This window comes from Galeopterus variegatus, unplaced genomic scaffold, assembly GCF_000696425.1.
Source record: "Galeopterus variegatus unplaced genomic scaffold, G_variegatus-3.0.2 Scaffold11438, whole genome shotgun sequence".
In the NCBI taxonomy this organism is placed as follows: domain Eukaryota; kingdom Metazoa; phylum Chordata; class Mammalia; order Dermoptera; family Cynocephalidae; genus Galeopterus; species Galeopterus variegatus.
The window spans coordinates 36,130-50,722 of record NW_007737549.1 but is presented as its reverse complement, the minus strand read 5'-3'; the positions used below and the strand labels follow the sequence as shown (position 1 = coordinate 50,722).

The following is a 14,593-nucleotide window of genomic DNA, read 5'->3' as shown; positions in this document are numbered from 1 at the left end:
CATGTAAGTGGAATCACGCATTGTCTTTTTGTGACTAGATTGATTTTGCTTCACAGAATGAACTTGGTTTATCTGTGTTGTTGCGTGTGAGGATATTCTTTTTTAAGCTGAATAGTATTCCGTTGTATTTATATAACGTATTTTCTTGATCCATTCATTCATCAGTGGACATTTAGTTTGCTTCCACCTCTTGGCTATTGCGAAGAATGCTAAAATAAACCCGGGAGTGGAAATATCTCTTCAAGATCATTTTCAATTCTTTTTGATATATACCCAGAAGTGGGATTGTTGGATCACGTGGTAGTTCGATTTTTGATTTTTTGAGGAACCTCCACACTGACTGCTGCAGTCTAGCCTAGCACGTGCTGTCCTCTCTGCCTGGGACACTCACCACTGCCCCTGTCACCTTCTCTCTCATCTCACTCCTACTCCCTCGGGGCTCATCTTTGATGTCACTTCCTCCAGGGAGCCCTCCTTGAACCCTTGAGCCTGGGTCAGTATTTTAAAATGTAGGTTTTATTATTATCCAGGTATCGTGATGCCAACAGATAAGGAGGTGATTGTCATTGAAAAGATAATTTGTTACAGTTCCCAGGAGGAGGGGGTACAACACCGGGAAGGTGGGGCACACGGGAAGCACCAGTGTCAGTCAGAAGGCAGAGGAAGTCGGGGGAAACGTGGAGAAGGAAAGTCTTTATCGTGCATTGCATGGGAAAGGACAGGTGAGGCAGGTAAGCAGGCTTAGGACTGGCTGGTTTGAATGATTGCACTGGGCTCTGGGGGCATAGGTTCTGCCTTGTCGTCTAGTAGTACCTGGTACTGGGGTGATTAGGGCAGGTGGGTGGTGGCCCTCAGTGTGAGAGCCCATAAGGGAGGTGGTTGGGGTCTGGGCTCTGGATTAATTGGTTTGCATATGAAAGGCTCGTTTTTAGGTGAGTCTTTCACCATTTAAGAATTGGCCAGCCCTGGGAGCCGCAGTCCCTCCAGAGTCAGCAGGGCCTTAAAATGTCAAAGCGTCAGAATAAAAAGACACGTTAATACAGTCAGCTGCCACTGCTGTGGGTCCCTGCAGCTCTCTGTGTTTGACTGTTGACTTGTCCGTCACGCTGCACACTGTGAGCCTTGCAGGACAGAGGTGAAACTCCAGAAGTGAGGAGCCTGGGCACAAAAGGTGATTTTAAAGGGCAGCTCACAAATAACTTAAAAGTGTATGTCAAAATGTAATCTTATTCTTAAAAAATATTTTTAAGTCGATAACATTACAGGTGGTGTTCAGCCTTCATCTTGCTCCAACTTGACCCCCAACACCTCACACAGCCTTGACACTCAAACATTGTTTAAATGAGTGAATGAAGCAAGCCCTGGACCTGCACCGTGGACATCGCCACCCTCCTGGGCATCTTGGAATGAGAGGATCAAACGTGGATGGAGCTAAGGAGTTGTTTTCTCCAAACTTCATTTTGCAAATGAGAACATTGAAACTGAGAGCCAGTGACTTCCCTGAGGTTACACAGCAAGCTCATGGCCAATGTCTGACCCAATCTAGTTCTCCTTTTTTATCTCTGAGATGACCCCCTTGCCACGTGGGACTCAATTCAAGGGTGGGACCGACTTTTGCTTGCCCTTTATGGAAGCCCCTGCCTGTCTTCTGGCTTGTGGGGGCAGCACCCCCAGCAGCAGCCTGGACTCTCGGTGCACAGAGAGCCCCGCACACACTGGGAGCCAGGTGATCCTGATTTGGAACCACCCTGGGCCTCCCACTGAGCACAGTGTCTTGGTTCCTGATTCTTTTAGGTCAGGTTTCTTAGAGCCAGCACCTAGGCTCTGAGGAACAGGCTCTCCAGACTGCCAGGCTCCTGGGGCTCTGGGTCTACTCTATCCACCAAGGAAGATTAAGGACGTGTCCAAGGTCACATAGCTAGTCAGTCCAGAATGAGGGTCAGAATTGGGTGTTCTTTCCAGTTTCCAGTGTACCCCACCCCCTCTCCACATGGGTGACTGGATGGAGTGGGCTGAAATGGGCTCTCTGGGAAGGTAGTGAGCTCCCCACACCCCAGAGTGTTCAAGAAGAGGAAGGACATCCCACTGTAATCCCTCTGTAACTGTGACACAGGAAGTTTTGGTACAAGGTGGTTCTAGCTGGTAGAAGTGCTTAATGAGGATTGGTGTCTTGTTCACTGGAAGCCTTTGCGCTTGGGGTTTCTGGCTTGTTGGGCTGCTGCACGTGTGGGCCCAGGCAGCTGGGTTACTGTACATCCCCAGCACACGGGGCACTACCAGGAGAGCGCTTTCGGGGAAAGATGCTAGGGGCTATTTCCATTTATTTGTATTTGCTGCCTTTGATTTTGGCTAATAGCTCAGCTCCCAAGAACTCTGTGGGTATGTATGGTATGTATGTGTGGGTATGTGCTGGGGGTGGTCTGAAGGCCCTGGATGCGTGAGCTTGGACCCTTCAGAAGGTGATGGGCCCAGCCAAGGCCAGTGGTTTTGCCTAGTGGCACCCTGGGACGTTTCCCAGTGTGGCCACTAGAGGGAGCCCACAGGCCGGCTCTGCTGTGCCCCACCAGTGGTACCAGGAGGGCATCCCTGGGTTGGCCCATAATGGAGCAGCAGGGCTGTCCAGATGGTCCAGGGTAATGTATTTCAAACGTTTGCATTGAAATCTTACACGGGGCCCTATGTTCCAAGGACGGTTAGCTGGGAAACGTTTGGGGTGGAGGGGAAGGAGCAGTGTTGAGAGAGCAAACCTCTCCATTTGCACAGACTTCTGCTGAACACGCCACCCCCACCCCACCCCACAACATGTGCTTGGCACTGAGCTAGGAGGGACGCAGGGGACCAGGCTCAAGGGGGAGTGAAGAACGACATGATGGTCAGGGACGAGCAAAGGCACAAGGTGAGCGTGTGTGCACTGGGTATGGGTGTCCACGTGAGCCCGCTGCTGTTCCCCTAGACAGGAGAGCAGCCTGCCCCGTGGGCCTGCCCAGACGGCTGGTTACACTACGCACAACCTGCCTCTGCCCCAAGGGACACGGTGTCACCATGAACAACCACGCTCAAGAATGTGGAGGAAACATCTATGACATATTAAGTGAACAGCTCGGGTTAAAAAAAGTATGAAGAGTAGGACTGAATCAAAAAATATATATACAAAATATTGAGCTACTATTAATGATAGTTAACTTTGGTTGTGGAATTCAAGTTACTTTTATTATCAAAATTTTTTTCGCCTCTGAATTTGTGTCTATACATGTGTTGCATTTGTAAAAGAAAAAAAAAATCCAACAACGAAAACTTTGTTTTTCAAGCATGAGAGACTGCGGCAGCTGCTGGAAATAATTTACTGACTCAGGAGAGGCTGCAGGTGGAGATCCCCGTGGGGGCCTCCCCCAGGCCTCACAGCTGCACTGACTTCAGGTTGCTGTTACTGAAAGGAGAGATTTCTTTGAGCCTTGGGGTGGTGGTCCAGGCTTTCAATAGACTGAGGTTTCCAGTAGGTGTGAGTGATGCGGCCCCCACCTCCCCACCCCCTAGTGCGGGGCATAGGTTTTGCAGACCCCTTCGCTGAGGACGCTGCCAGGTTCCACTCTGGACCCAGGCAGGAGGGCTCCTGGTCTTGTCCTCGACTTTTAGGCAGTTCTTAGTTCCCAGAGAGAGCAGATGAAAATCATCTATCAACAAACTAACTCATTAGGCATAGCTTTTAATAAGGTGAAACACTATTTTTCTTGAACATTTTTGTCAAAATGTTTCTGCATATAAAAAGCTAGAAATAGAGCACCGCAGAATGCCAGAGCGGGGAAGGGTCTGAGAACCTTCCAGTCTCATCTCATGTTACAGATGAGGCCCGAGGCTGTGGGGTTGATTCTCACCCAGGCCCTTTTAGAGACGCCTCTGGGCCACCCAGGTGCTGCGAGGGGACATGGTGCTATGGGGAAGCGGGAAGGCTGGGGGCACTGCAGCACTCCCGGTGGTCTCTGAGGCGCCACATGCTCCAGCGAGAGCTGGCACGCCACCCCAGCCTGTGCTGTCACCAGCCCTGGAGCAGGAAGTGCTCGGAACCCGCCGTTGCCATGGAGGCCACCAGGGCCCAAGGAGACCAAAGGCAAGCCCCCCCCCCCCGCCCGCTGAAGCACCTCGGCCCATGTGAAGAGACGGGCGAGCCCCAGGTGTCATGAGAGCTTCCAGGACTCGGTGACCTGCCCCCAGATCTCCCGCAGTTCAGAGACGGGGGTGCTGCGAGCTCCTCCTCGGGACAAGCTGCCCCTGTAACAGCCGTGGTGGCGGAAGGGCTTCAGAAGTGTAAGTAGGGCTGGTACTGTCCATCCACTTTAGCGACAGAGAAGGTGTCCCAGTGACAGGTGCTGTCGGATGTGGCTCCATCTGATCAACTTGGCAGGAAGGGGCTTCCCTGGCTGGGAAGCAGCAGGGGTCTGGGAGCCAGGAGACCATCACAGGCAGCTCCTGTCCACGCAGAGGGACTTAGGGACTGACTCTCAGTGCCCACTCAGGGCTATGCTGCCTGGCAGTATGAAAACAGAACCAATCCATCTCCAGACCGCTGAGGTGCCCCAGTGCGCATGGAGAGTCCTGCCCGGGTGTGGGTTCTTCTGTGCTGACCAAGCCTGCTCTAAACCCAACACCCTTCTCTCCTCTCAGATTCCTCTAGGTCACGTTGGGGACTCCAGCGTTTATATCAAGGACAGTGGGGAGCTGGTGGAGGGTTTTAAGCTAGGGAGTTGGTCATTCTGATTCTTGCGTGAAAAAGGGATCAGAGAAGCATGTATGTGTGACCTGGGGGTAGGGGCACTTCCTTGTGCAGACATAAAGGAAAATAGACTGAGCTGGTATATGAGGGTGCTTCAACAGATTTATGGAAAGATTTGTATTATCTTTTAATCCTATCTTCCCATGAACTATTTGAAATACCCTAGTACAAGTTAAACACACACACATACACACACACACATTTGACATATTTGCTACACCTAATTAAACAATTTGTATAATCTAAGCAAGGTCAAAAGACAAATGACACTCTGGGGAAAATGTGTGCCGCACGTATGGCAGACATGAAGCTGGTGTCCCCAGTACATAGAGAGCTCCCAGGAAATGCGAAGGAAGCTACGGCAGCCCAGGGGAAAAATGAAAGCCTATGATTAGGTAATTTGCAGAAAAGGAACATTTAAAGGCCAATAAATATGTAAAAGAACACTTCACCTTACTGGTGGCCAGGGAAGTTCAAATTAAAATAATAGTCTGAAACCCTCTGTCACTCACCAGATTGGCAAAAATAAACATAGTGATAATACCTAGTACAGGAGACGGTGTGCGGAAAGCACGCGTAAATGGGTGCTGGGAAAGCACACGCTGCCACTCCGGGGCGAGTGAGCTAGCATTTCTAGTTCACTTAGAGTCGTACCTCTGACATCACAATCCCACTCTGAAAAATCTATTTTGTAGAAATAAAAGCAATAAAGCACAAAGATATATACATGCATTTAGATACAGGTATTGGTAACAGGTATAGATATATACACAGACATCCATACAAACGGCCCCGGTAATGTGTGTGTGTGTCTGCGTGTTTATTTCTCCCGTTGTTTGTGGGACTAAAACTCAGGAAGCATCCTGAATGATAGAAAGAGGGGAATAGTCTAATAAATAACGATGGAGCCACAGTATGAAATATTATGTAGCTATTGTGATTTTTTAAATAGAGGTTTTAATTTTTTATTGTTAATTTTTTAAACCTGTCTTTGCATTGGTTCACTTGTTACAATGAGCATATATTACATTTGCAATGTAAACAATCTAACGTAATAAAAAGGAAAAGAGAAGCCTGGAAGAATGGAAACCCTGTAGGCAGGAATCATGTCTGTTTTGCTCACTGCTGCATCCTAGAACAACTAACACTTTTGCGTAGGGCAGCTGCACAGAAAATACTTGTTGAAAATAAGAATGAATGAATGAACCACTTCCCACTGCCAGGGCTATCACGCCGGTGAGGTGCTATCTGGGGAAAGCACAGAGATGGCTGAGGTTCTTGGTCAACACATGCCGTGGAGGTCTCCTGGCTTCACCTGCTCGCCCGCCTCCCTTTTTCCTCCCCGAGGTTGCTCTGGGCAGCCACCCAGCCCATTGCACACAGTCTTGTTGGGAGAGTTAATCAAGGTGCTTGCCCTCCTGAGGGCAGAGGGTGGGTCCCTCACCTATGCCTGGCCAGTCGGGCCCTCTTGCTGAGAATTTGGAGTGAGCAGAACCACACAAAGCCTGAATGTGGGGGAGCTAGTTCATCCCAGAGGCAGCATCTGACAAAGATAACCACTGTTGCTTGTCACCCAGATCCCTGCAGCTGCTTCCTGTTCCTCCCCAGAGGGACCGCTTCGGTCTTCTGTGAGCATCCTCCTCCCCCCATCATCCTTCCAATCAATCCCAACCTCCCCCCACCCCCATCGTATTTTTCGGCATACCGTTAATCAGATTGGTTTCTGTTGCTTGCAACCACACTGCCCTAATAACATTCAGAGACAGCTGAAAAATCCTTCCACTCATCTTCTTTCGTGGCCCTCTAAGCTAAGGTGACCGTAGCTCCACTGGGATCTAGGAAAGCCCTGGTCTACACCTGTTGTCCAGTCTCCTGGTCTGAATGATACAGGATCAGTCTATTTATAGCCATCTTTTGATTTTTATCATCTTAGCAAAGGGTGAATAATCATGGGTTATTTCCTATTTTGCTTTATCGGAGCCATTTTTCCAGCACAAGAGCAGAGAATTGTCCACTAATGTGCTTTTTAAAAAGTAGACACTCTCTTGATTTGATAGATAACCCACATCTGAGGCTTACTCATTATTATATTTATGGTAAAATATAGATTGTTTAGGCCAATCTCCTCTGTAATATTTTGGAGAGATACTGTGGAAATTTATTGACAATTTCAACTTTAGCTCTTTTGTCTTCCAGGTGCTTATCTTTTACCCCCTGTGTAAACTCCATGATCATCCATGAAAATGTTGAATCCGGTGAGTAGATCAGCTTCACAAGAAAGCAGGTGCTGGAAAGGAGAAGCCTTGGTTAGAGTCATATCACCAAGTTTCCAGCAGGGGCTGGGTTCTGCACCACCGAGGACCTTAAGTCTTATTGGCCAACTCTGTTGGAAAGAGCGTGTCCAGGCGGCACCGTCCAGAAAACAGAGCTGACCCCTGTTCACATCTCACACTACAGTAGGATGGCACCTAAACTCAGATTCCGTAGTTTTCAATCATCCACCATATTCCAGGTACTACCCTAAGGCATATTTCCCAAAATTTATTTTATTTTATCCTTTTAACAACTCTGTAAGCAAGGTGATACCATCACCACCATCACTGTCACCACCATCACCATCAACACCTCACTATCACCACCACCACCATCACTGTCACCACCATCATCACTGTCACCACCATCACCATCATCCCCACCACCACCATAGCCATCATCACTATCACTGTCATCACCACCACTATAACCATCATCACCATCACCACCACCACCACCATGACCATCATCACCATCACCACCACCACTATAACCATCATCACCACCACCACCATAACCATCATCACCATCACCATCACCACCACCATGACCATCATCACCACCACCACCACCACCATAACCATCATCACCACCACCACCATAACCATCATCACCATCACCATCACCACCACCATGACCATCATCACCACCACCACCACCACCATAACCATCATCACCACCACCACCATAACCATCATCACCATCACCATCACCATCACCACCACCATGACCATCATCACCATCACCACCATAACCATCATCACCATCACCATCACCATGACCATCATCACCATCACCACCACCACTATAACCATCATCACCACCACCACCATAACCATCATCACCATCACCATCACCACCACCACCACCATCATCACCACCACCACCACCACCATAACCATCATCACCATCACCATCACCACCACCATGACCATCATCACCATCACCACCACCACTATAACCATCATCACCACCACCACCATAACCATCATCACCATCACCATCACCACCACCACCACCATGACCATCATCACCATCACCACCACCATGACCATCATCACCATCACCGTCATCACCACCACTATAACCATCATCATCACCACCACCACCATCATGACCATCATCACCATCACCACCACCACCACCATGACCATCATCACCATCACCATCATCACCACCACTATAACCATCATCATCACCACCACCACCACCATCATCATCATCACCATTGTCATCTTTCCTATTTCACATATGAGGACTGAGAGCCTCAAATGAATAAGTGACTTGCCCAAGGTGGCATAACTAGTAAGTGGCAATAAGAAGATTTGAACTCAGATCTTCCATTCCATGGCCCACGGTCTTTCCACCACTTTTTTAGGGCTTAGGATCAATCACATCCATTCTGATGGGTCACACATGGTGCTTGTTTCCTTGCTAGGTTTCTCTGAGTCATCGGTCTGAGGTTTACATCCATCCTGGGCACTCTCCTGCTCCCTCAAGGGAATTGTTGTGATCCCCCCAGGGCCTCAAGAAAATTTCTAAGTTCTTGCCCAATGACCCGGCAGTTCCACTCCTAAGTATATAACCCAAAGAACTGGAAGACAGGTGTTCAAACAAAAACTTGTATGTGAATATTCCTTATTGTGAATAGTAGCACTATTCACAATAGCCAAAAGGTAGAAACACCCCAAGTGTCCATCACCTGATGAATGGATAAACAAAATGTGGTCTGTCCACACAATGGAATATTATTCAGCCATAGAAAGGAATGAAGAATGAAGTACTGATACAAGGGGCAACCTCGAAAACATCATGCTAAGTGAAAGAAGCCAGGCACGAAGGCTGCATGTTGTGTGATTCTCCTCATACACAATGTCCAGAATAGGCGAATCCACAGTCAGAAAGAAGATTAGTGGTTGCCAGGGGCCAGGGCAGGGGCTGGGGAGTGAGAGCTTAATAGTTATGGGGTTTCTTTGGGGGATGATGAAAAAGCTCTGGAACTAGATAACGGTGATGGTTGCATAACATCATAAATATACTAAATGTCATTAAATTGTACACTGTAAAATGGATAAAGTGGTGAATTTTATGTTTTGGGTATTTTACTGCAATAAAAAATTCCCTACCTGACATCTTCTCAGTTTAATCTCTCTCCAAAGGACACGTTAGGTAAGTACTCAAACAACACTCCTTGAAGCACAACACTATCACTGCTGGTGCATTCTTCAGAGCTACCTGCAAAGAAATGGTCTTTCTCTCTGACCTTTTGCCTCTGGCACCACGTGTCTTAGATCTTAAATTCCAAATTACTTTGTAGCTTGAGATCCTCAGTCTACAGAACACTGCATCTTTGCCTTGAGAAGATGCCCCATGAGAAATCTTGGCCGCATTTGGAAATTAAACAATATTTTAAAATTGTTCTTGATTTTCTTTCTGCTGTACAATTTGGAAAATCTGACATTTATGTGAGGTTCAAAAAGATTTTCTTTCTTTCTTTGATTACCAAGCAGCACAAAGCTCGGCTGGAGCGCCGGATAGTTGGCTCAACCAACCGGTGGCGTTTTCCCAAAGAGCCTTTCTCTGGGGACCTGCTGGCACTTTCCCAGATGTGCAAAGCTCTGAGCATAGACTTCGACAAAGCTCTGGAGAACCCAGACAGGTAGGGAGAATCAAAGGCCTGATGCAGGGTCCTTCAGTGTGGACTGCATTCCTGGAAGGGAAGGAGGCTGTCACGGTCACTTCTGCAAGGAAAGTTTCCTCTGGCTTTGTGTTTGGACATTTCTCACAAATGTCCATTTTCACCCAACCAATTGACCTCCCCACCCTGCCTCAATCCCGTGGTATTCTGAGCAGCAGGCTAGACCATCACTTCCCTGTGTCACGAGCTCTTTCTTGCTCCTCCTGGAGACACAGAGCTGTACCCTGTTGCAGAAGGTACACTTCATTTCCCTGAGCTTTGGACCTGGCTTGATGTTTCTGCCCTCCCTGGGCTGGCAGCATCTGTCTTGAGAGCTCACAGTCAAATCTGCCTGGGCGTACCCCTGGGGCAGCATCTGGCACAGAAGAGCTGCTTGCCCGATGTTTGCTGAGCAGGTAGCCCAGTCTTTCCTCCCTTGACCCACTAACCAACCCTGTGCCATTGCCCAATGCCTTAGTGCCAGGGCCAGGCTGGAAAAGCAGGCGCTGGAGCTGGGCCTGGGAATAGAGGCACATTCCCAACATCCCCGCCTGTCACTTCATCTCAAGCCATTTGGTCCCAAACAGTGAAGAGGACAGCTCACAGATGCCATTTATTCCATTAGCTTTTCCAATGATCCTAAAATGAACCCCAGCCCTTGGGGTCTGCAGAGCCTGCATGATACATGGTGTATCTTGACAAGCAGCCATCGTACACAGGAGATGGCAGTGTGGTTACTTCTGTAATTCGGCACCTCCTGGCTCTGCTGATGACAGATGTTGTGAGCATGGTTGAGCTCATGGGCATTGCTCCATATTTTCCAAAGTCTGTTCTCCACTTTGAGATCAGTCTGAACTCTTGACCCTGGCCAGCTCTTTCCAGACATGTCACCCAAGCCACCAAGGGGATTGAGGGTGGCTTGGGTCAGGTCCCCTGCTCCTGTTGGGTAAACAACTCAAGCTCCCACCACCTCCTGCGGCTGAGTCACTAGTCATCATCCTGTTCCCTGGAAAGGGCAGCACGTAGTCAATGTTATCCTGGAACAGGCTCCCACTCAAAGCTGCCCCCAGGCATCCTGGCCCATGAGGTCTCATGCATCATGGAAACAGTGTGGCCAATTTGACAGTGCATTACACAGACCAGATGTGGTCATCAAGAGTCCCTTGGCTGGTTGGCTTTCTTGAGATGACTGTCTTCAGGCTGTGAAGATATGACTCAAATTTTGTTTCATTTCCCTGCTCAGCATGATGAGTACATAATGTTTATGGACAAGTATCCTATCTACGTTGTCATTCGTTCATTCAGCAAATATTTACTAAGCACCTGCACAATGGCTCGTGCTAGGGTCACAGCAGTAATCAAACACCATTATCTGTCATGCAGAGGACACATGAGTAAACAGGCAGCCACAAGAAACTGCAGAAGTTTTAATGGGGGTAATCCCAGGATGATTAGGGGGAGGGCTGCCAGCCCAGCCTCCCCACAGAAAGCAACGACTAACCTTATCCTGAAGGATGAGTAGGAGCTTGGCAAGGGAAAGGTGAGGGGGAGAACGTTCAGGCAGAAGGGCCAATGCCTCTGGGAGGACAGAAGCAGGAGCTGGTAACAGGGCCTGGAGTGGGGAGCACTGAGGGACGAGGCTGCAGAGATGAGCAAGAGCTGAGGAGTGTGGGTTTCCCCCAGGAGCACTGGGGAGACACTGGAGACTCTCAGCGAGAGAGGCAAGAGCAGCTTTGTGCTTCCTGTGGGGCGTGCACCCCAGGGGAGCAGGGCTGGGATCTGGGAGGTGTAGACAGTGACGAGGGGGAGATGATGGTGGCTTGGGCAAAGGTCATGGCAATAAGGGCAAAGAGACATGCACAAATTCAAAAGATATTTCTCCAGATCTAGGCAAGTGATGAGATGTGACAGTGCTCAGTATTCTGGCTTGTGCTGGCGCTGCCGTTTCAAGAAACAGAAACCTCCAGGCCGAGGAGCAGGGTAGGGTTCAGGATAGATTCTGAGTTTAGTTTCTGAACATGCTGAGACTGGGGACTGAATGACCTCTAAACAAAATTGTTGCTGAGTTAACATCCCAGAAATAAGCAGAACCCTCTATTTTTTTCTCCAGCAGATGTTTATTGAGCACCTACTACATGCCATTATTTTAGACACTCAACAGAGGAGGTTTCATTTAGGCAGTGAAGCGTACCTCAAATACCTCCGGGGTAAGTCCTGCCCACAAACTGGAAGCAGGAATCCACATTTTGAGCCAGCCATCACACAGCCTATAGTTTATCAAATCAGCAGACAAATAATAACTCATGGAAACTCCCAAAGGGCAAGATGTGATAAGGTTGATTGCTTTAGGGATGCTTATGCCAGAAAGATCCATGTCACGTTGGAGAAAAATGTCAGTATTAACTCCTGGATTTTTTGTTTGTAATTTTCCTTGAGGTTATGCATTCCACAACTTCAGAAATTTTTCTCTGAGAATTTGAAGAATGGGGCCATCCAAAGTGGGGAGGCAGGTGAGTTTTTGTCACCCATGGATTAAATCAGAATGTTGTTAACTTCAGGGGCATCTTGTGGTCTTTATGGAAGGAAACCAGCCCATATGCTAGGTCACTAGTCTACAAATTGCAATTCTTTCCCACTGTACAATGTCCAACATACAATAGGTGTCCCGTAAATATTTGTCAAATGCACAATGAATAAACCAAGCTTGGCAACCACATTTTCGTATGCTAATGGCCACAGTAAAGACAGATGTGCTGATGTCAACAAATAGCCTTTGGACTGGAAGTCTTTGTCTCTTTGGGCTCTAGCCAGTGATAACAGATATTCACGTCTGCACTTGTATGAGAGGACTTTAGTGAGGTAGTATCAAGAATCAGAGTAGGTCTGCCCAGCTAGAAAAAGGCTCACTGAGCCTCAGTGAGGAGCCTGGATAGATCAGCTCCTTAAAGGAGGTTTTTTTGAATAAACCACACCCCACGGTATGGCTGCCTGAGATTGGAGCCAGCTTCTTTCCAAGGGGAGGCTAATAGATTTCTTCTCACCTGTCAACTCTGATTGACCCAGTGAAGCAGTCTGAGGCCACCTCCTGGCTGGGGAGAAAGTGTTCTGGGATTGACCAGTGATGCACTGGCCATCCTGAAAGTGGCAATCAGCGTCTGTCAAGAGAACATGCCTTGTGCACAATTCTGCTCCTGCTGACAATCACCCTAATGGGGTGGGATTTTTTTTCTAACCTAGCATAACCAGACCACCTGAGGCAATCCAAGATTTGAGATGTAAACTCAGGTTCTGAACCCCAGCACCAAACGATACCATAAAGCTGGTGAATAACAATAAGGAAGGGCCGGCCCGGTGGTGCACTGCTACAGTGCGCCGCTTGGGAAGCGTGCCGGCGCTCCTGCCGAGGGTTCGGATCCCACATACAGACCAGCCGCTCACTGGCTGAGTGAGGTGCGGGGGCAACACCGAGGGTTGCGATCCCGTTGCCGGTCCCGGTCCGGTACAGGCGCGACACTGAGGGTTGCGATCTGTTGCCGGTCCTGAAAAAAGACAAAAAAAGGAAAAAAAAAAAAAAAAACCAATAAGGAAGAGGAAACAGGTACCCAAGGTCATGCAGTCAAAATAATGGCAAAGCCAAGAAGTAAGAAGATGGGGCTAGTGGCCTTCCAGGTCCTGTCTGGCACAGAGATTTAGGGTCTGGGGGATTGCCCCGTCCACCCCTGTTCTCCCAGCCTTGCAGAAGCGCAGGAGTTGAGCCATGCAGAGCCCTCACCCACAGCCTCTCGTGCCACTCCCAGACTATATCCTTGCATTCTCCACCTGCCCTCCTATCACAGCCTCTTCTCATTTTAATCGTCTATGCTGCCCATAGGTTAGACTCCCCGGCATTAAGCCTTCCACAATTTGCAAAGAGTCTTCACATTGCCGTTGGCTCTTTGGTGGTCCCCATTCCCTGGAGGAAAGCGAGGCTCATGAGAATCCTGCTCTCTGATGAGTCTTTTACTGTGTGCACCTTGCTGTGGCCTCCCAGGTGGGTAGTAATTGGGTGCTAATAGCCCAGTCGTTCTCACCAGGGAACCAGGCAGTGATTTAGCTCCACAGGGGACATTTAGCAATGTCTGGAGACATTTTTGGTCATTGTGACTGGGGAGGAGAGTGCTACTGGCATCCAGTAGGCAGAGGCCAGAGATTGCTGAGCATTCACAACGCACAGGACAGCCCCCACCACCGAGAATTATCTGGCCCAAAACATCAACAGTGCTGAGGCTGAGAAACTCTGTAACAAGGGAAGGAAAGATGAGCTGCCCCCAAAAGTGTCCCAGCTAGCATCAGCTCTGCAAAACCTTTTCCAATTCCCAAGTCGGAGGGTGGTGCACGTGCCTCTGACGTCCCACAGCTGTTCGTCAGTATGTCTGTTGGATGTTTGTGGCTTCCTGTGGACCCTGTAGGACTGCTTACAGTGAGCTCCCGAGGCCTCCACCCCACTGTTTCACTCTGGAATAGCTGATTGAATGGAGGAGGATGAGGGAGAAGTTGGTGCTTCTTTGGGTAGGGATGTTGTCGAATCATTTGTTCGGTGTTATCTTCTCTCCTCAGATGTGATTCTCGAATGCCTGGGCCACAGGTGGGAACTCCATCAGCCCCAGCTTTTTCAGTCCAAGACCTTGACCAAGCTGTACTTGGCGGCCCTGACACGGGGTACCACAAGCCCCCCGAGGGAACTGGAGAAGCCTCTGCGAGGTACTTGCTCACCAGCACCTGGCGCTGCAGCCCCAGGGCCCTCTGGTTTGAGAGACCCCAGCTTGGCACTTGGTTATTTTGAGACCAGGGGGACT

At 48.9% G+C, this 14,593-nt stretch overlaps 1 protein-coding gene across 1 annotated transcript in view; it reads left to right on the top strand.

Annotated features, from left to right (window-relative positions):
• Nucleotides 1-2,869: 2,869 nt before the first annotated feature.
• LOC103610625 (BTB/POZ domain-containing protein 16-like) overlaps nt 2,870-14,593 on the top strand; it is a gene marked incomplete at its 3' end in the record, with an annotated part of 47,305 nt that continues 35,581 nt past the window's right edge. The window contains exons 1-4 of the mRNA XM_008594746.1: nt 2,870-2,896; nt 9,562-9,740; nt 12,195-12,268; nt 14,355-14,498. Coding sequence (XP_008592968.1) covers nt 2,870-2,896; nt 9,562-9,740; nt 12,195-12,268; nt 14,355-14,498 — 424 coding nt within the window. The remainder of the gene's footprint in view (nt 2,897-9,561; nt 9,741-12,194; nt 12,269-14,354; nt 14,499-14,593) is intronic.